At 54.7% G+C, this 23,227-nt stretch overlaps 1 protein-coding gene across 6 annotated transcripts in view; it reads left to right on the forward strand.

Moving 5' to 3' along the window:
- Syt7 (synaptotagmin 7) overlaps positions 1–20,623 on the forward strand; it is a 61,777-nt gene extending 41,154 nt beyond the window's left edge. For all 6 annotated transcript variants that reach the window (XM_015987323.2, XM_015987325.2, XM_006993855.3 and 3 more), the window contains 6 exons: positions 4,437–4,572; positions 8,163–8,433; positions 12,203–12,372; positions 12,823–12,937; positions 13,454–13,653; positions 17,302–20,623. In XM_015987323.2, the coding sequence (XP_015842809.1) occupies positions 4,437–4,572; positions 8,163–8,433; positions 12,203–12,372; positions 12,823–12,937; positions 13,454–13,653; positions 17,302–17,406 (997 nt within the window). In that variant the 3' untranslated portion in view covers positions 17,407–20,623. The remainder of the gene's footprint in view (positions 1–4,436; positions 4,573–8,162; positions 8,434–12,202; positions 12,373–12,822; positions 12,938–13,453; positions 13,654–17,301) is intronic.
- The last annotated feature ends 2,604 nt before the right edge of the window (positions 20,624–23,227 follow it).

Below are 23,227 nucleotides of genomic sequence, written 5' to 3' on the forward strand. Positions count from 1 at the left end.
CCTGGAGTTCAGGGGAGCATCTCCCGCTGTCCTCTGTGTCAAGGAGTGGGTGGACACTGCTCACAGGTGAAGGGAGGGTTGCAGGGTTTATCAGCACTCCCAAAGGTGGAGTCCTCACCTGCTTGTTCCCTTGACCTGGCCATAGGCTGGCTTCACGTCTACTGGTGCTCAGTTCTGCTTCCCATGAGACCCGCAGCCTACGGAAGGGCAAGTGGGCCAGCCCTGGTTTAACCAGCGCCTCACGCTGTGACCTCAGACAAGTCAGAGACCCTGTCTAGGCTTCCGCCTCTGCCTCTGTCAAATGAAGGATCGAGTAGGGTGACCTCTGAGGAACACACAAAGCTTCTAATGAGGAAATGGGCCCAGGGGCTGGGGCACTTGTCAGATCCTGTGAGCTGGGCAGAGATCAGGATTAGACTGGTAACCCTGATGCTCATTAGAGGCTGTTAGGGACAGGAAGGGACTGCCCCAGGCTGCTGCCAGGGACTTGTAGCGTAGGGAAGGGGAGGTAGGCTGTATGTGACAGCTGACTGGCTATCTCACAGTGGCTTCTGGAGACCAGCCCTCTCTCTCCTTCCCACCCTGAATCCATGTTGCATGTCTAGTGGGTCAGGCACCCCTAGAGAGTAGGAGGGGAGAGTGAGACCCTGCTCTTTCCCTTGGAGGCACGGCTGGTGTCAGCCCCCCCCCCACCGAGCCTGTGTGTGCAAAGCGGGGTTTGGAGAAGTAGCAAAGCCTGCCACCCCCTACCCACCTGGGTCTGGCAGAAGCCACAGGGTCTCAAAGATGGGCTCCAAGCAGGCCCGAGAGCCCCGAGGAGAGGAGAGGAGGAGAGGAGCGGGGCCAGGGACAAGAGGATGCAGGGGGATTGGAGCCCTCTGAAAGCCGGCTAAGAACCCAAGCCCTTTGCCAGGGAGGGCTGGGGAGGAAGGTGTGAAGCGTGAGGGAGCAGATGCAGGCTGGAAACGAGATTTCACATCACCCATGTGTTAATTAACCGGCTCCATTTTCACCCAACAGCCTATTTATACCTCCTTGCCACTCAGGTCTCCATATTTTAGTACACCCATCCCTTCTGATCATGACATCAGCTTGTCCTCTGCCTGCCTGGGAGAGGTGGGTATGGAGGTGGAGGCCTGCCCTGGGCTCTCCCCACCACCTGGCCCCACCTTCCTAGTGGACACATGCCATTCCCACCTGTTCATGCCCTCTCATATTTGAAACTCATTTCTCACAGCTCTTGGGGTGTCTCCAAGTGGTGGGCAGCTTCGAGGGGCTGCAGACTCAAGTGATTCCTCCCTGGCAGGTGCCCCTATCCCATAGCTTGGCCTCCATAGGTGCCTCCTCCAGGCGGTAGCACCTTAGGGACCCACCCTTTGACCTTTGGGCCTTACAAGCCACAGGCTGGCTCATCTGTCCCCTTCCACTGAAGCATGCCCTCTCTGCCCCGGCTGACCCCTTGACCAGGCGTCTTGACTGCTGTTGTAGGAAATCCTCAGTCCCTTTGGTCTGTTAGGCAGCAGGGGCCTGTGACACAGAGCTCTGTGGGGAGGAGAAGCCACTCCAGGGCCCAGACAAAGAATATGGGTACCCAACAAGCTACAGGGAATGTGAGGGACCGTCTGCCTCCAACCCACCCAGCACTTCTTGGTGCTCCTGAAGGGCCCCTTCCAGGACCTCCCAAGCGCTAGGCCTCAGCATATACCTCAAGGTACTCTCGAACATAGGCGTGGGGGGGGGGGGCTCGCTGTGTCTGCCCCACTCATCCTCCCACACCACCCACCGCGTGCTCACCACCATCCTTCCAGCATTTCACCTTTGCTCCTTGGGATCCAAATGGTTTCCACCGTGGCCCCACCCCCACCCCGAGTGGGGGCCAGAGCGGACCAGGCCACCCCCATTGCTCGCCTCCTCCGAAGCCACCATGTTTCTTCCGCCTCTGTGTGTCCCCCGCCTCCTCTCTGCCTCTCCTGTCGGCCGCCACGCTCCTCCTTGTCCCCTTGTCCACCCAGCAGCCTTCTCCACACGTCTGACTAACCTTTCTTAGCCTCTCCTCTCTCTGTCTCTCTGTCTCTCTATCTCCTTTCTCCATCTGCTCCTCACAGGGGTGTCCCTGGGCCAGTGACCAGCCCCTCTGCCTCCCCCTCTGCCTCTCCCTCTGCCTATCTCTCTATCCTGTGACCTCCGACAGCTTCAGGGGTGCTGACCATCTTTTCCCAGGCTGCTTTGCAGCTATGCTGACGCTGTGGTGTGGCCAAAATAACTCCGACTTTCTCATACCTTCAGCAGTCAATCTCACGCTCTCTCCTCTCCTGCTCTATTTTTAACCTGACTTTACCTCTCCAGCTATTTCAGTCTCCTCTTCCTCCCCGTGCCTGTCTGTGCGAGCACATGTCCATGTGCGTGTGTGTGGTCGTGTGTGTTGGGGGGGGGGGGGCTCGTGTATGCCTGCCACTGTGCACTGGTGTGTCCGAACCTCTAGGGTGTCCAGGGAGAGGGCAGGCAGGTGGGCGGATGTGTCGGGCTGTGCTACAGAGCAAGGCCAGGGGCTCACGGCGGGTGTACAGGGCACCTGATGACCTGCTGTCCCTGCCTTTCCTGCTTCCGATTTGTTCCGATTCACACGCACACACTTCCGCATGGCTGGATCGCCCCTCTGGGGGATCTGAGTGCGCCTCCAGCTGTGTGTGTGTCGCCACAGAGGCTCTGGCTGCCCTGCCCGTTGCCTGTGCCGTCTTCTCCCTGTTGCTCTAGGTATCTGTTGGGCTTGTGTGGATTTTTACGTGTATGTATGTGTGTCTGTGTGCACGCCCTGCTGTTGGATCCTGGTGTCTTCCCCCAGGGCCTGGCATATTCTGAGCATGTCTGTCTCTGCCTGCTGTGGCCGCCCGTGTACTTTCAAGCTGGTCTGTGCCAGGGGATGTGGCTTGTATTCAGCCTGTGTGGCTCTGTGCTCTCAAAGCTGTTTAATTTTAGCCTGCCCCAAGCCCTACGCCATCTCTTTCTCACTGCCTGTCCCCACCTCTTCCTCCTCCTCATGAGACATTCCAGCCTGGTCCCTGGGCAGGGTCTTAGTTGTCCCTTCCTAAGTCCCGGCTGAATGGAGCCTGGGCTCATCATCTGGCTATTAAACCAGAGATCCCAGCTCCCTGGACCGGCATGGCAGTGGGTGTGGACATGGTTGCCTGCTAGGTGGTGGCCTGTCTTTCTCTGACTCAGGGTAAGAGTCTCATCAAATGTGCTGTGTGCGTGGGGAGCGCCGTGGGGACTGGGACACATGAGGTTATCATGTGCCTTCCCCAAAGATGGCTATTCAAGCTGGTGGGCGTGGCACACTTTCTGTCTGTGTGTGTCGTGCTAGAAACAGAACCCAGGGTCTTGATTAATGTTGGATTAGCAAGCACTTTACTGCTGAGCTGCATCTTCAGCCTGTAAAAGAGCTTGTATTAAATCAGATGAAAACTTTCACGCTCAGGGCTGGCGTGACAGCTCAGTCAGTAAAACACTTGCCCGACACGCACAAGGACTTGAGCCCCTAGAGCCTACGGAAAAAGAAAAGCAGGGCAGAGTGCTGGGGACGTGACGTCGGGCAGCTTCCTGGGCCTCACTGGCTAGCCAGCCTTTGCAAGCCACAGACTAGTGAGAGACCCTGTTTCTAAAACAAGAGAGAGAGAGAACACCTGCGGAATGACAGTCGAGGCCTCCACACTCATGCACATACATGTACGAACACACACACACACACACACACACACACACACACACACACACACACACACACAGAGTACTCCTTCACACTAGCCACATGGCAAATGTACAGATTCCAAGCTCATAGCTAGTACTGCATGAGACGGGGAAAGAGCTGCCTGGCGTGGCAGACACTGCCAGACAGAGCCATGTGGACAGTGGTCCCAGCCTCACCTTGGCTACAGGGTGAAGAACACCTTGGCTCTGCTGAGGCTGAGCAAACACAGGTGGGGCTCCGAGAGAGAGGCTGTGGCGTGTTTGCAGAGGGTAATGACGTGGAGGGACACCTGGACAGGCCACCTGGCGCCTGCTCCTTTCCAGCCTGGGTGGAGAAGGTCTCTGCAGCGCAGAGAAGCTCAGAGAATAGCCATGTAAGTCAGAGAGCTGAGGGGAGTTCGGGCGGGGAGGGGGGTAACAGGAGGAATGAAGTCTCCCCTAAACAGCCCCCACAGGGCAGCTCAGCCAATCACCTGAGGCAGAGGCTCAGGAAGGATGAGCCCCCCGAGTGCGGGTCTTCAGGGAAAACCAGGCTTTCTGTGAAGCAGGGTTTTACTCCTGCTGGCCACAGGAGGTGGCAAGGGCTGAGTTCTCAGAGAAGATCCTGTGGCCACCCAGGCCCACGGAGTCCAGCCCAGTCCAACCTGCAGGCCATGCTCATTGGAACTATCCCTCCCGCCCCCAACCTCCAGGTTGCCTGCAGGAGGGAAGGCTGTAAACACAGCCCCAGTGCCTGGCCAGACGCCTCACGATGAGTCTGACCGCAGAACGGAGCCCCGGTCCTCTGTCTCGGATCTCGTCAACTCCCTCACCAGCGAGATGCTCATGGTGAGAAGGGTTGGGGATGGGCTGGGGGGGCGGGCCCAGAAGTAGGCAACGACTCAGTCAGAGACTTATTGAGTCCCGGCACCATCAATGGCTGCTTGGTGTTTGCTGACTGAGTGAGGCCTGGTTTCTTTCCCCGGCTCTTTCATCAGAATGTCTTTCCATGCCTCAGTTTCCTTATTTGTCTTCCTTTGATCCTCTTCTGAACTGAGGAAAAGCCTAGACCCATACAAGACCTTTTTATGTCCTAGGAGGAGAGGCTGTCCGGTAGTGGCCTTGAGGCAGACGTCTCTTCCCTCCAATGGCAGAGATGTAAGGTGGAGCTCCCAGGGGTGACTGTCTCTCGTAGCCCACCAGACCTCAGTTGCTCTTTGTTTCTGACAGGCCTATGATCCCAGTCTCGGTGGTTCACCACGCAGCGGGGGGGGGGGGGGGGGGGGGGGCTGCAGTTTGCATGACACCCCCTGGTGGTAACAATGTGTCACAGCTACCTGTACTTTGCAGAGAGCCCCGGTGGGTTAATCCCCAGAGGGTGGCCCGTGGACAGCCATAGCAAGTGAGCAGACAAGAACCAGTTAAGGATCTGGTGGGCCAGAAGTTCCTTGAAAGAAGGCTAGGAATGGTGGGAACCCAGGACTTCTCTTTCTACTGGACATAACAGAGCTCCTTGGTTCCCCTCCTGTGGAGGCAGGGCTCTAGCCACCCCTAACCACCCAGACCCACAATTTCCTGCCAGGCTGACCTATCTCAAGTAGCAAGATGCACAGAGAGTCACGCAAGTCACCTGGATAAGGATTCCGTTTCCCAGGCATCAGGCCTGAGGTGGAGCCCCAAGTCTGCCTTTCCCCTGGCCTGGCCCTTTGCAACTGGCCCTGTCTCCAACTTTGTGTGTAGACTGGCTGTCTTCTACTCTGGGCAGCCCATTACCACAGACCACCCTGCCTGCTCGCCCAGCCCCTTAATGGGTGCTATTTCCTGGTAGTCAGGTTCCCAGAAGGGGACAGCCCTTTCCCAGCCAGCTGGCTGGTCCCTTGCTGCCCTCAGGGAGAGGCTGGCACACTCAAGCAGCGGAAGGAAGTACAAGCTGGTCTCCCTCTCATGTACTCCACAGATGCCCGGGGGTGGGAGGGCAAGTCTAATTGCCCAGCGCTCTGCCAGTGCGAGGTCATTGATATGAGCAGTGACCATAAAGATAAGCAGGACAGACGATGTCCTATGACCTCACCCCGTGGCGCTCTTCCGACACCAGGCTGCAGAAGCTGAGGGCCAGGAGTCAGAAACCTAGAGATGGACAGAGCCATCCCCCCTGGGGAACATGGGGCCTGGCACAGGCTGGCTTGATGTCTTTTAAGGCTTACTTCTGGGACAGAGGCTTGGGGCGGGGGAGGGGGAAATTGGGCAACTTGGTTGCCATGGAAATGGCCTGTTCGCTAGGGCTTAGGGCTGGGCAGTGAGAAAGCTAAGCAAGAGGGTCCAGAGGCCCTGTCCCTTTCAAAAGTGAGGCCACCTAGATGGCCCAGGTTGCCCCCAAGAGTGGAGGGGACATAGGAGGGAACCCGGGCCACGCCTATGGCGGCCTAAGACAACTCTAACATGAGAGGGAACTGGTGTGCAGGCAGGTAGTCTTGGCTGGCTCTGCCTACTTGTGCCATGCACCCATTCAGCCTCTTGGGAACCCTGCAGTCTAAGGTCCCCAACCTGCAGGTTCAGAAAGCGAAGTTTGGGGGAAGAGGAGGGCTGCTATGAGCTGAGGGAAACGTGGGGATGGAGGGCTCGACACGGAAAGCCACGTCCCGGGTGGGCCTGGGATAGAGCCTGTGGGCGGAGCTGTTGGGGGATGAACAGGAGCGCCAGCCATGGGCTAGGGATGTATCTCAGTTGGTAGAGTGCTTGCCTAACATGCATGAAGCGCTGTTGGATCCCCTAGCACCCTATAAACTAGGTGTGGTGGCATATGTCCCAGAAGTCAGGTGACAGAGGCAAGTGGACCAGCTTCTGTTCAAGGCCAGCTTTTCAACACAGAGAATTAGAGGCCAGCCTGGGCTATATGAACCCCAGTCTCACACAGACATAGACACACAGACACACACACACACATTTCAGTGCTACAATTCCCCCTCAGCCACTGGGTGGAGCCAGGGGTCAGATTCAAACTGTGGTCTAAGTTCAGGGGCCAGGCACCCGCTGTTGCTGGCCACAAACTTGGTGTCAAGTTCTGACTGGCCAGTCAGTCATGGGGCTTGAGGTGAGTGGCCTAATATCTCCGCGCTCCAAGGCAGACTTTGAACATACTACTGCCTGCCTTAGGTTATAAGAAGGCACAAAGGATGCCAAGTATGTGGCATATGGAAGGGTTGGCATGCGGCAGGTGACTCGCCTGTGTGCAGTATTCACCGTCATCAGTGTGACTTGGACAGGTCTCCTTGGAGCAGGCAGGTCTTGGCTTACGGCGGCTATGGGGAGGGCCTTGCTATGTATGACTTGGGGCCTGGGCATGCTTTGGTAGAAAGAGTGGAGCTTGAAGTCAGAGGGGTCCTTGCTGCTGTGCAAGCCTGGACATGTGACTTAACCTCTTTGAGCCAGTCTCCTCAGCAAGAGGCGGGTGACAGCCGCCTGGTCGGGCAGTGAGAAGGCGATGTGTCTTCACCATGGTCGGTGCCTCTGTCTGCCTTATGTCGCCTGGGATAGTCTGTGTTAAGAAGCTGGGGTTGCCACTCCAGGAAGCAGCAGGAGGGGCCCAAGGAGTGGGTGTGGGGAGAGAGCAAATGCCTACCATTCTTTCCCGTCTGCAGTTCCCTGAGGGCTGCTCTCGACTCCCATCTATTACCAACGGAAATGTGGACTCAAAGACACCCAGGCCGGCAAGGCCCCTGACTAGGCAGGGTAGAACCTGAAGGCCTTCCCTTATTCCTAGTGAGCAGTAATCCAACCGAGAGAGCCCAGCTGCTCCTCCCCTTTCTATGTTGGCGTGAAAATGTGGCACCCAGTCCCTCCTTGTGACCGTCCACCGCTGTCCATGCCTATCCAAGCCTCTGTCCTGAGGGGTGGAGACAGGGAACAGGCATAGCCTGGAGGTCCAATCTCGGTGCCCAGGGACCCCAGCCTGGTTCAGTCAGACTCCCTGGGGACAGCCCAGCAAGCCTCTCAGCTTCTCATCATCTCCTGAACATATCTTGTAAACTGCACCATCCACCGCCCCCAGGGAGCCTCCTTTGTAAGAGCTGTTGTGCCTCCCATGAGTCCACGGGGTTGCAAAAGGAGGGAGGGAGGCCAGGACAGCTCAGGGTGGCTCTTGGAGCTGAGCAGACTTATGGCTTCAAGGGGGGGGGGGGGGCACGGGGATGTGGGTTTCTTGCTCTGGGGTCTAGGAGACAGAATCATCCTGGCCCAGTTCCCCTCCCTTTCTGGTTAAGTCAGGACTCTCTGAGCCTGGACATCCTCCACTGGCCACGAATGTGACGGGTCACTACCCCAGCCAGCCACGTTGTGACCAGGAGAAGTTGACTTGACCTGCTGCCATGGACCCTGTCATGCTGCCCAGGAGCCTGGTGGAAGCTGAATCCCCACCAACCTTCCATCTTCTCCCACTGCAGCTGTCTCCGGGTTCCGAGGAGGACGAGGCCCATGAGGGCTGCAGCAGGGAAAACCTGGGCCGCATCCAGTTCAGCGTTGGCTACAACTTCCAGGAGTCCACACTCACCGTGAAGGTCATGAAGGCCCAGGAGCTGCCAGCCAAGGATTTCAGCGGCACCAGTGACCCCTTCGTCAAGATCTACCTGCTGCCTGACAAGAAGCACAAACTGGAGACCAAGGTGAAGCGGAAGAACCTGAACCCACACTGGAATGAGACCTTCCTCTTCGAAGGTGAGGCTGGTGCCATTCCCAGCATGCCTCTTGCCCCGCACTGACCCCATCCCACACATGTGGCTGCAGGCAAGCAATGTGAGTAAAACCATGCCTGCAGGTGCACATGTGAGCAAGCACACACAGGCAGGGGCACACACACACACACACACACACACACACACACATGCGTGTAAGATACTTGCACACACTAATTCCATGCAAACACATGCCTGGTTAACCCAGTGCACTTTACCTCTAGCTGAGATTGGTCCTAGGAGGTGAGAGAAGTCAACATGCCAGTCATAGGCTGAGGAGGGAGACTGGTGCAGGCTAGGGTCCCAGCTCATGGCATGCAGAGGTGTATTGCTCTGGAGCAACCATGTGAAGGGCCCGTATGCATCTGGTGTAAGTGCCAGAACCTTCTGGGACTCTTCCCTTCATCCTCATCTTCATCTCCATCAGCCCCTTGCTCTAGACTGTCTGAGCTGGAATCTCGGCTTTTTCTTTTACTAGCTGTGTGGCATTAAGCAAGATCCTAACCTCTCTGGTCCTTGGAGTAATAATGAAAATAGGGGTAATAATGATAATTAGACAAATCAGTAACTTTTCAAAGAACCTAGAGCAGGCCCTGACATCCAGAAGATGCTGATACTGGCTTGTCAAAGATATGGTCAGCTGCTGGCCTTTGACCCTTTCCCACCATGGGAGGCACCCAAGACCTTGGAGCCATTCCTTCTGGCTCCGAGAGGCATTGAGCTGAATGTGCCCCTTGCTTCCAAAGCCATTCTTCATCTCTCGTGTCTGAGGACACAGGGTGTGCAGGGAGGGGACTGTTTTTACCCCAGGTCCTACCACGGGAGGCCTTAAGTCTCTCCCCATAACCTGATTCAGCCAGGGAAAATCATTCCCTGTGGAATTACAATTGCTTTGAAGTGCCCTCGCCTTCTAGTCCCGGGGACTCTTCCCCAGCTGCATGCAAGCCTGCCAGCACCTGTGCCTTCCATGACAGTGTGCTAAGTGCCTCTGTGTTCCTGGGACCCTCCTCCCCAGGTCAGCATGGGCACCAGGTCAGAGATGGCACAGCCAACCACCCAGAGACTTGGCATCTGGAGGCATATATGGCTAACACAGGGGTGAGACTTAGGGGCAGAGCCCCAACCCTCAAGTCTCTCCCACAAGCATTTGCTCACCACCAATTTTTAGCTGGATCCTGGGAGTTCAGAAAAGAATGAGGAATTGATACAGCTCTCCAGTCACTCTAGTCTCATGGAGGACAGAGCTGTGAGGAATTGATACAGCTCTCCAGTCACTCTAGTCTCATGGAGGACAGAGCTGTGCCGATAATTAAGTCACGTTCTGGGGGAGCCCTGCATGGTCTCCCCTTGGTGTGCAGAGGAAAAAAAATCCCTCAAAACCAGCCATTCAAGACAGGTTCTGATGGGTGAGGTTTTTGCCATATAGGACAGACTGTTTTATGTGGTGTTAGAGAAACTGATTCAGGCACAGGGACCTTGAGGAGCCACTGATATTCCCAGGACACTTGTCTTCATGCATTTTACCTAAACAGATGCCAAGAGTCCCCTGGACAAAGGCCTTCGGGGCCTTCAAAATGAGCAAGATACTCTCCCTTAGTAGGTAGAAAGGGAGAGCCTGAATGAATCAGAGGCATCCTCTTCCGGATTTTGCTTCCATCACAGGCTTCTCTGTGGTTTCTGTGTCTTCAGGAAAGGTGAAGAACCTTCTAGTGTTCTTCCCTCTGCTCATCTCCACCAGTCCAGCTGATGGGGCTCATGTCCCCTTCTTCATGCTCACGCCCCAGTATCTCACACCACCTCTAGGCTGTCCTGTGCCCATCCCAGGTCCCCTGCGCTTCCCAGAGGTCAGACCTGCTCCTCTCCCTTTCTCCTTTCATTCTGGCCTCTCCATCACTCTATCACTCCATCGGGCCAGCTCACTCACATTTATTCATTCATTCAATTATTTATTCTGTGTGTGTGTGTGTGTGTGTGTGTGTGTGTGTGTGCACGCGCGCGCGCGCATGAATGCATATGGAAGGCAGATGTCAACCTTCAGTGTCTTCTTCAATTGCTCTTGACCATTTTTTTTAAAGAAAATATTTTATGGGCATTTGTGTGTATCGACATGAGCAAAAACCCTCGTGTGTGAGGGGCCTGTGGAGGCCAGAAGAGGTTATGAGCTACCTGACATGGGTACTAGGAACTTGACTTTGGTTCTCTGCAAAAACAGGACTAACTCTCAACTGCTGAGTCATCTCTCCAGACACTTATTTTTTTGAGACAAAGTCTCTCGTTGAACCCTGAGCTCACCAGTTGGCTGGAGGAGCTGGACAGCAAGCTTCAGGAACCCACCTGTCTGTGCCCATGCCCCAGTTCCCCCAGTGCTGGGGTTACAGTACCTCCACCACACCCAGATTTTACATGGGTGCTGGGGATTCAAACTCAGGTCCTCATGCTTGTGTGGCAAGTGCTTTTACCCACAGAGTCACCTCCCCAGCCCCCAATTGTTTTTTTTCTCTCTCTCTCTCTCTCTCTCTCTCTCTCTCTCTCTCTCTCTCTCTCTCTCTCTGTTTTTTTGAGACAGGGTTTCTCTGTGTTTTGGTGCCTGTCCTGAATCTCCCTCTGTAGACCAGGCTGGCCTCGAACTCACAGAGATCCACCTGGCTCTGCCTCCCGAGCGCTGGGATGAAAGGCGTGTGCCACCGCCGCCCAGCTTTATTCTCTTAACAAATATTTATCTGGGTCAGTGGTGGCTCAGCAGGTAAGGTGCTTGATGCCAAGTCTAATGACCTTTGCTGATCCTCAGGATCCACACGGTGGGAAGAGGGAACCAATCCCTGCCAACTTGTCTTCTGACTTCCACACTGGCACTGTGGCACATGCACACACACATAAACACATTCACACATGCACACACATAAATGTAATTTTAAAATATCAAATGCCTACCCTGGCCTGACAGGCAAACCATAAGATAATGGAGGAAACAGGTGGATAAGTCTGGGCTTGCCCCAGAGCCAAGAAAGGAAAGTGACAGAGTGTGATACAGGGCAGCCCACCCATCTGAGATGCCAGGAAAGAGAACCTAGATGTGAAAGTTGAGAATTGCCTGGAGCAGGCATGATGGGGGCTTGCAGATTAGTTACTGATGCAGGCAGAGCCAGGATCAGGGGGCAAGTCTAGGAATGGAGCCTGGGCACAGAGGGAAGGGTGGGTACCAGCCCACAGTGTAAAGACACTGGGGCCACACTTGGGAAGGACTAGACACCGAGGTAGGCTGGCTTTCCTTCTGAGTGCACTGAGATGTTAAAAGGAGCGGGCTGTGGCGTGCTGGCTATTTTTAAAAAAATCAATCCAGCCACATTGTTGAGAATGGACCATGGGAAGAAACTTGGGAGCAAGAAGGGTGGTTTGGACACTCTGTGGCTGTTGGGCAAGAGTTGCTGCTGGCTTGGATACCCAGCATGGGATCTGTTCAGGAAGAGCAGACAGACAGGCGAATGCCTGGGGAGGAAGTGAAGAGAAAGCAGAGTCCCCGAAGCTGGGCTGTTCTCACGGGCACCTTTCTAGTCTCCCTCTCCCGTCTTCCCAGGTCAGGCAGAGCCACTTGCCCAGACTTGCTCCAGAGTGCAAGGGGGCCACAGATGAGACCGGAAACGGACACACAAGCAATGAGCACATTAATGGCCTTGGTCTTCCTGTTGGCCCTGGGATTGTCATGTAAACCATCCGACAACCCTCCTCACCTTGTTTATCTGCCCCCACCGCAGGTTTTCCCTATGAGAAAGTGGTGCAGAGAGTCCTCTACCTCCAGGTCCTGGACTACGACCGTTTCAGCCGCAATGACCCCATTGGGGAGGTGTCCATCCCTCTCAACAAGGTGGACCTGACCCAGATGCAGACCTTCTGGAAGGATCTGAAGCCATGCAGCGATGGGAGTGTAAGGCGCCCTGCCGCCCTCTCACCGGAGCAATGGGGTCAGGGTTGGCAGAGGGTCCCTGACCATTCTCAGCCTTGGGATGGCAGCAGGACTCAGAGTGGACCACTGATGGGCAGCCGCCAGAGAGCTCATTCCCACCCATGGCTGGAGGGCTGGGCTTTAGAAGTTGGGGGTGAATCACCTGCGCCGGGCAATGAGCCCATGGCTCTGTTTAGGGAATTGGGAGCCCTGGGTCAGCACAGACCTGCCAGAGGGGAGGAGATGGCATGACAGTGACAGAGGGGCTGGTGGTATCACCCAGGTTGGAGCAGAAGGGACCTGTGGACAGCTGGGCTCTCTGGCCACACCCTCCCTTCTTGTTCCCACACCTGCCGGCCCAGCCCGGCAGGGAGATCAAGGGGAGCGCCCCCTTCCCTGTGACCCAGCCTCACCTCTCCTGTTTCCCTGCAGGGGAGCCGAGGGGAGCTGCTCTTGTCTCTCTGCTACAACCCCTCCGCCAACTCCATCATCGTGAATATCATCAAAGCTCGCAACCTCAAAGCCATGGACATCGGGGGCACGTCAGGTGCTGCGGCTCATCACGACGGGATGGGCAGGGGGTACAGGGAACTTCCTGTGAGAGGACCGTCACTTTGGATAGGGAGGATGGAAGTGGATTGGGGCCCCAACTCCGGCCCCTACCCATCCCAGCTCCTCTGACTAGAGATACCAGAACTCTCTGGGCACACTCTGGGTCAGTGTCATCTTGGCAACCAGGCCTCCCCGAATCAGAAAGAGAGGCAACATTGTGGTGAGGAGTCCCCAGGGCTAGCTCCAGTGCCACTCTTGTGTAGTCTTGGGGAGACCTGTCTGGAGTGCTGGTGTAAGAATGTTAGGGTAGTGTCCAGGGTGGTTTTTGGTTCCGCCACCTGCTGATTTTCCCTAATCTCTCTTGTTCTTGCACTGGCCTCATCACCCTCTTAGAAAGCACGCAGCCAGCTCCCGCTTAAGTTTCTGCACCTAGAAGGGCATGAGGATCCCCGAGTCTCCCCAACACACACATTCTGTCCCTCTGACCCTTCCTCTACCGCCCCACCCCCAGACCCCTACGTGAAGGTGTGGCTGATGTATAAAGACAAGCGGGTAGAGAAGAAGAAGACGGTAACAAAGAAGAGGAATCTGAACCCCATCTTCAATGAGTCTTTCGCCTTCGACATCCCCACAGAGAAGCTGAGGGAGACCACCATCATCATCACTGTCATGGATAAAGACAAGCTCAGCCGCAATGACGTCATTGGCAAGGTACAGCTGGGTTGGGGTGCACAGCCAGGGGCACAAGGGTTTGTCCTTAAGGGGCAGCAGGGGCCAAGGATGAGCACAGGCCTGGACACCAGGAAAGACCCAGTCAGACAGGGAAAGAAGGGACGGGGGAGTGCCTTGAGTTCCCCAAAGGTCTTCTGAATGGGCTCTCAGACTGGTTCAGCCCTGCTCATGGGATGAGCTGAGTGGGTGCAGCCCTTGCCAGAAACCAAAGACCTGACTTCAGCTCCTAGGTGATTCGCACTCCAGGGTGGCTTGGAGTAAGTCACGTGGCCTCTCTGAGCTTCTGTGTTCTTATCTGTAAAATGAAGCTAATGCCAGAGTCACCCGAGATGTCACAGATGGAGATTCTGGATGAAGGTGACCTCTTTTGTTTGTTTGTTTTTTCTTTTTGTTTTTCTGAGACAGGGTTTCTCTGTGTAGCCCTGGCTGTCCTGGAACTCTCTCTGTAGACCAGGCTGGCCTGGAGCTCACAGAGATCTGCCTGCCTCCATCTCCTGAGTGCTAGGATCAAAGGCGTGTGTGCTGCCATCAAAGGCGTCCACCACTACCGCCTAGCAAAGGTGACCTCTTCTTGCATGTTAAGCAAGAAGCCAGACCTGATTTGAATTTTTCTACAACATAATTCTGTGACATAAACCCTCCACTTTTCTACTTTGAAAAGCATGTCCCTGTGTTTCTGGTTCAATGTTGGGAGTATGGGCACAAAAGTCTGTGGAGTTCTGGTTTTGTTGTTCATTTGTTTTGTGGCATTTGGAATGGAACCCAGGCATTCACTGCCACTGACCTGTACATATCTCTGGCCCTGGAACTCTACCCTTAACAGCTGTCACCCCTCTCAGCCTCATTTTCTCTGCTCAAAACTAAAGTAGGGAAGTCCTGGCTACACAGTATAGTGGGAGCATTTGATAAGCACATAGTGAGCAGCTTAGCCTGGCACTTGGAGCATCCATAGAGCTTCTGCTGTAATAGAAGTTAGTTTTGAGGTGTTCCTACCTATGGTGCCTGTGGTCATCTATTCAGCAACAGAAGTTTACTCTCTACTGTTTTGTTTTGGTTATTTGTTTTGTTTCTAGATAGTCTTTCTATATATCCCTGGCAGATATGCAACTCACTGTGTGGACCAGGCTGGTCTTGAACTCAAGAGTTCCACCTGCCTCTGCCTCCATAGTGCTGGGATTAAAGGCTTGGGCCACCATGCTCAGGCTGGCCTCAAACTCATAATATCGCTGAGGATGATCCCACTGCTTCTACCTCCCAGACACTGGGATTATAGGCAAGTGCCACAGTACCTGCTTTATGTAGTGCGGGGCCTTGAATCCCGGGCTTCATGTGTCCTGGACAAGCACTCTACTGAATGTGCCCTGGCCAGGTCACAGAAGTTTGACCAGAAATAGTTCAGGTTCCTGTGATCAGAGGGAATGCAGGAGTGGAAAAACAGGTCCCTGGGTATATGATGTTCTTGGTTACCTTTCCACTGCTGTGAAAAAGCACCATGACCAAGGCAACTTATAATAAAATACAAAATAATAACTCAGGCATTTAATTGAGGGCTTGCTTACAGTCTCAGAGGCTGAGACTATGACCATCATGGCAGGAAATATGGCAGCAGCAGGCAGGCAGGCATTGGTGCAGTAGCTGAGAGCTCACATCTGACCGACAAGCACAAGACAAAGAAAGCTAACTGGGAATGGTAGGGGCTTCTAAAACCTCAAAGCTCATCCCCAGTGACACACCTCCTCCAGCAAGGCCACACCTCCTAATCCTCCCCAAACAGTTCCACCAGCTGAGGACAAAACATTTAAATATAATGAGCCTATGGGGGGGGGCATTATCATTGTGGGAATAATGGCCAAGTTTGGAGAAGGATGGCCTGGCTTCTGCAGGGAGGGGGCCAATCTGGAGGCATTCCCCAGACAGATGGAAGGGAGGACGTAGCTGTTGGGCAGAGGAAAGTGGCTAAGCTTGTGGGAAGGAAGATGGGAGTATCACTCAGCCAACCTGTGGGCACAAGAACCACAGCTAGAGTGTATGCTCAGGGCAGGGCCTGCTGACCCTCAGAGGCCTATCTGGCCCCAAACACAGCCTGGACTTGTAAAATTAGTTATACCTTCAGCTCCTTTAACAGACCTACCTTCTGTGGACCAAACCAAGCCAAAAGTGGTTTCGTTCTTGCTTTGGCCTGGGTAGTTTAGAAAACCTGAGGACCTCACTCAGAACCTTTCCGAGTCACAGTTCCTAGCTCCGCTCCTGGAGGCCGGGACTCTGGTGTCATGGTAGGCTGAAGTTGCTAATGCAAAGCAGAGGTGCGGGAGCACTTTTCTGTGGCCTTGTGGTGGTGGTGGGGTAGTAGAGAGGAGTAGTCTCTTTGAAGAGTGAGCCTCAGGCAGGGAACTGACTGAGACCTCAGTCACGCGAGGGCAGCAGACTGGGGCCTCTCCAGCTGTCTACAAGGCAAGCACTACTGTCAGTGCAGTGTAGAGGAGCCGGAGGCTGACGGGATGTTCCACCCTGTGCATAGTATTTGTTCATTTTGTCTTGGTGGTTTTACTGTTTGTTTGTTTTGACAGGGTCTTACTTTGTAGCCCAGACTGGCCTCAGACTCACTATGTACCTCCAGGCTGGCCTCATACTCGTAGCAACCCTCCTGCCTCAGTGTGAGGGTTTTAGGGATGAGACACTAAACCTGGTGAACAGTTTTAAATTTACAGAAAAGTAGCAAAGATAATATAGAGTGCCCATATCCCTCAATTGCTAGCCCCTCACATTGCATCTGTCACAGCTTAAGGAACTGACACGAGACCTTCCTGCAAACCCACCAGACTTCATTTGCATTTGGCCAGTTCTTCCACTAATGTCCCATCTCTGGTCCAGGATCCAGTACTAGCGAGCACATTGCACTCAGTTGTCAAGGCCCCCAGGCTCTTTGGCCTGTGACCGTTTCTCAGCCTCTAAGTTGTCATCTTGATGGCCTTAAGGTGCCCTGGCCAGGATCCTGCAGCACTATCAACTTTTCTTCCCATGTCCTTGGTCTTAAGCACCCATCAGTGTCCAAGCCAGGCTCAGCTGAGCATACTTTGGGGGGTTTCTGGGGCATCCCTGCAATGTTATGGAGCCCTTACATGAGCCTGGGCAGGATTGGAAGTCTAGAACCCTCCCAAGACCTGCCTTACACCATTTTGAGCATTTAAACTCTACCTGAAGGTAAGACTCCTAACTCTGTACCTTAGTTTCCCCTTCTGAAAACGGGGGCTAATCATACCGTCTGCTCACCTGTCAAATTTGTAAGGATACATCGACCTCTGGCTGTGAAGTTCCTAGTGCAGAGCCTTGGGGTGGGTGGCCACAGGAAATGCCAGGAGATGGAAGAGAGGGTAACAAAGGTGCCCCCTCCTAGGGCAGAGAAGGTCACCCAAGCCAACTGCCTGTGCCCTGACCTCCACTGCAAAATAGGTCGCAGTCGATGTCAAAGGGCCAGGCATGCCCAGACCCCGGAGGGGAGAGCACTGGCAGAAAACTAGGTCAGGCTGGCAAGGAGGGAAAGGGACGGCCTCTGTGGGACAGGCTGTCACTGTGGGACAGGACCCAAGTCTCAGGGCCTGCCCTAATGCTTCTTCTCTTCCTCCCCAGATCTACCTGTCCTGGAAGAGCGGACCAGGTGAAGTCAAACACTGGAAGGACATGATCGCTCGCCCTCGGCAGCCCGTGGCCCAGTGGCACCAGCTGAAAGCCTGAGTGGGGGGCCAGAGGAGGCCCCAAGGGCCAAGGCCTGGGTCCCCATCGTGCCCCCACCACTTTATGCACAATGCCCAGCCTGGCCCCCCTGCCTTGGGTGAGGGGAGAAAACCCTGAGAGCTCAGCCAGGGAGGGGCACCGGAACTCGACTGGGCCCCGTTTCTAGGAAGTTCCAGCCCCACCCCCACGAGTCCAGCTTGGGTGTGGGGGCTCTGGGAGCCATTTCCCTGCTTTGCCTCTTTCTTTCCCGATTTTGCTGATACTAAAGACGTGGGGGAAGCTCAAGAGCCAGATGGGCAGCTCCCTCCAGAGGCCCGCCAGGTGGGCGTAGCCCCCCGTTTTCTTTAAGGCAGTGCCTGGAGTGGAGAGAAGCCACCCCTTCCCTAGCCCCCCTTTTTGGGGCCCAGGAGAGGAAGGCCGAGGCGTTTGGCCACGGCCTGGTCATCCAGCCCATTCCCAGCTTCAGGTGCCGGCTGGGCCCTGGATGCTGAGGATAGTATATAGCCTGTGCTCTGGGGTCCTGGAGACATGGCCCTGTGTATTTGTGTTGTGTCTACTGTATGTGTGTGTATGTGTGTGTGTGTGTGTGTGTGTGTGTGTGTGCCCACGCACGTGCACACACGTGCGCGTGTAAGCTCATGCGCACATGTGTGAAAGGGGGTGCTCACTCCCTGTCCCCCTGGGGCCAGCAGTGCTAACTGGCTATGGAGAGTAGCAGAGTTTCATGTGGATGAGGTGGGGCTGGGTCAGGTAGAGGCTAAGGCCACAAGGATGGTAGGAGAGGAAGGGTGTGACAGCTGAGTAGGAGGCGTCGTCTGGACCAAGGCAGAAGTTTCAGCCGCCTCCTGGCGCCCGTTTTGCCTCTCTGTAGCCCCTACACCCAGAATTCCCCAGCAGCGACTCCCCTACAATGTCATTCCTTGGGCCTGGGCTCACATTTTGTAGGCACCGACTCACCATGTGCATGGCGTTCCACCAGGGCACCACTCCCATCCTTCTCAGGCATCCCTAACCCCTCACCCAGGGACCCCCCCCCCACCTTCCCAGATCTCATATTCCAGCCAAGTTGGCATCTGCTCCACACTCTCTGGCTTGGATGCAGTCCCTCATGCCCACCTCTTACCCCAACATATCCATTCCTTTCTTTGCATTATCTGGTCTGCCCCGGACCTTCTCCAGGCTGTCTTGACACATTCTCCCGCCCTCCCTCACCCCCCCATCCCCCCAGAGCAGTAGCTGTTTCTGCACCACCCCTACCATGCAAACAGAGGAAGCAGGGAACATTCCAGGAGTCTGAGGTTGCCATATCCAAAGAAGCTGCCGTTTTTCTTCCCAGCCTCTGCTGAGACTAGAATTGGCTTCCCCTTGGAAACAGCAGACTCCAGGATGATCCCTCTTAAGTCCTGTCATCCCTCTCTGCTCTTTTGAGAAAAGCCCCACTGGTGACAGAGCCTCAAAACCAGTCCAGGGACTTGAGCCCAACATTCCCAGAACCTACCACCAGGTGGCACCAGACCACCACATCTGTGGTAACAGTTGGGGATCACAGTTCTCCCCTGGCTGGCAACCTTGGCACCCCAGGAACAGAAGAGGCTCTGTACTAGATCTCCACATCTAGAGCACAATGGAAACATAGGTATTTGGGCACATTTTCCTTCAGTGAGATTCTCCTTAAGCTCAACTTTCTGCTCTAGGCAGTGAGGTCCTTTTGTCCATATCAAAATGTTCTTAAATTGAATTTCACACCCTGTCCCCTGGTACCTGGAGGAATCTCTTATGTTGTAGGTGAATCATTTGTAGGGTGAAGAATTCTATTGTGAAACAAATAGTTACCCATATTACTTGTAGATCCAAATGTTTCTATACCGCAGCTTTTGCTTTAAGTGGGACCCTCCCCAACTGCCTTGCCCAGCTGGGTGTAGCCCCCAGGAAGGGACCCCAGAGGCTGTGTGGAAATAGGAAAGGGCACTGTCAAGAGTCTGAAAATGAGGGGAATAGTGACTATCCTTTACTCTGTCTGCCTCAGTTCCCTGAGCATTCCCACAGGGCCATCTGAGGGACCCAGCCAACTTCCACCAATGAGTGTAAGCACGGCAGAGGATTTATGGGAGTCTTGCTCATGCATATCTTAACTAGTCAGTTCAGAGAGCATCCCCCACAGAGCTGGTTCCTCTCAGACCCTACCTAGGAACTCTGGTGACCCAACCTGGAATTCCTCAGCCCCCACACGTAGCTGGAGTGGGGTCACCGGCAAGAGGTTCCAGATGGTGGGCTAAGAGCCGAGTGGATTTGCACGAGAGCCCGTTGGGTGAGAAGGAGTCTGGGTAGGGGACAGTTAGGGTAATCGGGGAGCAGGGAAAGGGGGGAACTTGAGGGTGGGGAGGGCACCAGAGCTCTGCTACCACCATCCTAGGATCTTGGGCAAGTCACCCACACTCCCTGGGCCTCAGTTTCCCCATCTGTAAAATGATGGTAATAATACTTCACCTACCTCATGGGGGAGGTTGTGAGGCCGCCATCACCTGACCTAGAGGATCGAGGCAGGAGGGCTCTGAAGGTGCTACCCAGAGCAAAGCCGTCGCTGACACCTGAAAGCAAGGCCCACCTGCCCATCCACCCTACCCCACAGAGCCTCTAGGGACCACCAGAGCCGATCTGTCTCTTCACTGTGTCCCAAGCCCCTTTCTGAGTGTCACCTGACATCTGGTGGGCACCCTGGACCTAGCTGTTATGTTGTTTAGGTATCCTTTCTTGTGATCATCTTCTCCATGTGACTGCTATACAAATCCCACCTGCCCCAGCACACCCCTCCACCTGCCCTCTGGCACCAGAGGCCAGGGAAGGGACAAAGGAAAACAGCCACAAAAGACAAAAAAAAACAAAACAACAACAAAAAAAAAAAGCCAAGGGATTCCCAGCTCAGCTGGGGCCCCCAGGGGCGGGAACTGGTGGCGCTGTTTGTATTGTGTTTGAGTCCTTGAGCGCAAGTGTTTTATAAAAAATAAAACAAAAATCCACTATCATAAAAAAAGAGAAAAATTACAGCAAAGAGAAATGAAGAAAAAAAAGGGAAAAAAGAACCATACAAAAATTTTCCACCATATGCACCCTCTAAGCCAGCAAAATCTTCCTCTTTGCAAAATCATATTTTTGTGGGAATGGGCCCTGCTTTTTGTGGCAAGGCCTGTTCTGATAAATAAAGGATCGTGAAAAAGTAGGGCCTTGGCTGTTTCCTCTGTGGGTCCCACCCAGCCCTCGCTCTTCCTCCGAGGGAAGCAGCAGCGGGGAGTGGGGAGAATGGGGGGTCCAGGGTCTCTCCACTCACTTTGTCACCTCTGGGACTTGATTTTTCACCAGTGGCTCGGACCTGCCTGAGCTTCCTCTCAGATCTAGACTGTCATCTCCACACCCACCAGAGAGCATTGCATGTCCTGGGTCAGGCCTACAGTCGTGCTTAGAAGTAGCTGGCTCTCCTTCCTGCAGCTCTCCAGTGCACGCCCTCTCTTCCCAGAGGACCCTTAACACCATCCCTGGTAGGCAGGAAAGGCAAAAGTGGGGCCCCCAACCACCACCTCACCATCACTTGCTCAGCTGCTATGACTTGGGGACAATGTCTCCTTCCAGGTCCTGATGAGGAAAGAAAAGATTAGACTGAGCTCTAGGTCAGCCTGCTGGAACTGTGGCCTTTCTCCAACCTGCTGTCTAAGCTGACGCTCTATGGTTGAGAAAAAAAAATCTCTCCAATCTGAAGAGCCCCATTGGCAAGTTCCAACCTGAGAGTCTGAGAGATTGGACTCCAGTGCCCTCCTGTCTGTGGCTCTGGCAAGCCATGTCCTTTGCTGGGCCCTCTGTGTCCTCTCTTCACAAAGAAGCAATAATTTCCTAGCCGCTCCCTGCTCGGTCCAGGGCAGCTGGCCTGCCAGTTCTCAGGGTACTGCAGAAGGAAAACGATATCTGCTTCAGATAGACACTAAGGGAACCCCTTAGTGTCCCTGTCCCACTCTGGAGTGAAGAGGGTCACATAACCTCTGTTCCCCCACATCGGGGGCCAGCAGCTGCCTCCTGAGTCTGTACTAAGTACCCCTGTTCTGAGGCTTCCCACCCTTCCTGCTTCTGCCCCTTCGACTCCCTACAATATGGTCTAAGCATCCCTTTGAAAAGGTGTCTGCAGGCTGGGGTTAGCTCAGAGGCACAGCGCCTGCCCACTGTGTACATGCGTATGGGAGGGGGTAAAACGCAGCTTCTTCTGGCTTCTATTCCAGGGGTTGGAGGGAGTCCTGGGGTCAGGTAAGTAGCTTCAGGGGAACCCTAAACCAGCCTGGGTTTGGTTTAGCTTTCCTTTGGGAAAGTAAACCCAGGAAACAGCTTTAGCATAAGTGGAACCACAGCAGAGGTGCCAGACCCTGGCCACTGGCTCGGGGCCTCTGAACTTCTGGCTTACTCTCTGCCTGCTCTGAGCTACCCATCCATCCCTTCACGTGCCTGAAACCACCTTCTCCTGCAAGTCCCTCCCAGATACTCTGCTTCCAAAGGTCTCACTGGCCTTCCTGAATGCTGGGCTCTCCTCTCCCTGAGAACGACAGCCCAAAGAACAATCTGAACATGCTTGATGCTCCATCCTGAGCCGCCTCCCCCCACCCCATCTGTTTCTTGTGAAGTCATCCCCTCCCCGTGTCTGGGTCCTGTGTGTGTCTGTGTATGTGTCTGTGTGTGCACATGTGTGTGAGTGTGGCGTCTCTTAGATTGTGAGCCCTTGGGCAGGGTTCCCTGTCTGAATACACGTTCTGTGTGGCACGCCTGGCTGTGGTAATAAATGTCCATCTTCAGAGTCATGGTGCCCCGATGTCTTGGGGAAGCTTTGGGAGAGACGTCAAAGCCAGTGTGGCTGCGTGGAAGGAGGGGAGGGGCTTCTGGGGAGGGTCTCCGGTTCCCAAGCACCCCATTTCCCCCCTTCACCAAGCCCTTGCAGGGGCAGTAGCAAAGCCGGGAAAGCTACCCTGCCTGCCAGTCAAGCGGTCAGCTGACCTGGAGGCTTGGGAACCAGTCTAGAGACTTGAGGGTCCGAGGGGAGGAGACTGGCTGTGATTCTCATCCATCTCACTTGCCAACTTGCCAGCCAGCCAAGAATGGAGTAGCTCTTCCATAGTGTGAGCTGAGCACTGGGTTAGGAGTCCACAAATAGGCCAATGGGCAGATCACAGACCCTCTTCACCCTGTTTCTTGCCCTAGCACCTCCTCTGCCCTGCTCTCATGCTCCTTTGGCCTTTCCTCCTGCTCTAAGCACCGGCTCCTGTGGCCTCTGCTCTGGCCTGACACACAGCCGGCTCCTTAGAGCTTTCCTGTCCTGCTCCCCATTTGCGCCCCCTCTGACTACCCTGAGACTGTGTGGGGACTGTAGAGGAGACCACATCTCTTCCTTCTCTCCAGGGGCCAAGTAAGGGTGGAGGTGATGTTGGGACCCCTCACGCAGTGCCTTCACCACCACCAAGGGGAGCTGTGTCAGGGTAACTGGCCACACTCCTTCCTCCCCCAGGTGCCTCATTTCTCAGAGAGATCCCTAACACGGCCCTCAGACAGCAGCAAGAACTCTAACCAAACGAACTTTCTAGAAGAAACTGCATCTGCTCCAGACAGCCTCAGCAGCTCACACTTGGTTAGTAGACAGCCATAGTCAAGGGTGCCACACTGGACAAAGAAAAAAAAATGGGGGAACCTGAACACCTCCGGGTGTCCCAGGGGAGTCCACACTGTAGGGCATTGCCCAGACTATCTGGCCTCGGGTGAGCCAGGGCAGGGGAGCAGAAACACCAGAAGGAAACTG

The sequence above is a fragment of the Peromyscus maniculatus genome, chromosome 1 (genome assembly GCF_049852395.1).
Source record: "Peromyscus maniculatus bairdii isolate BWxNUB_F1_BW_parent chromosome 1, HU_Pman_BW_mat_3.1, whole genome shotgun sequence".
Classification (NCBI taxonomy): Eukaryota; Metazoa; Chordata; class Mammalia; order Rodentia; family Cricetidae; genus Peromyscus; species Peromyscus maniculatus.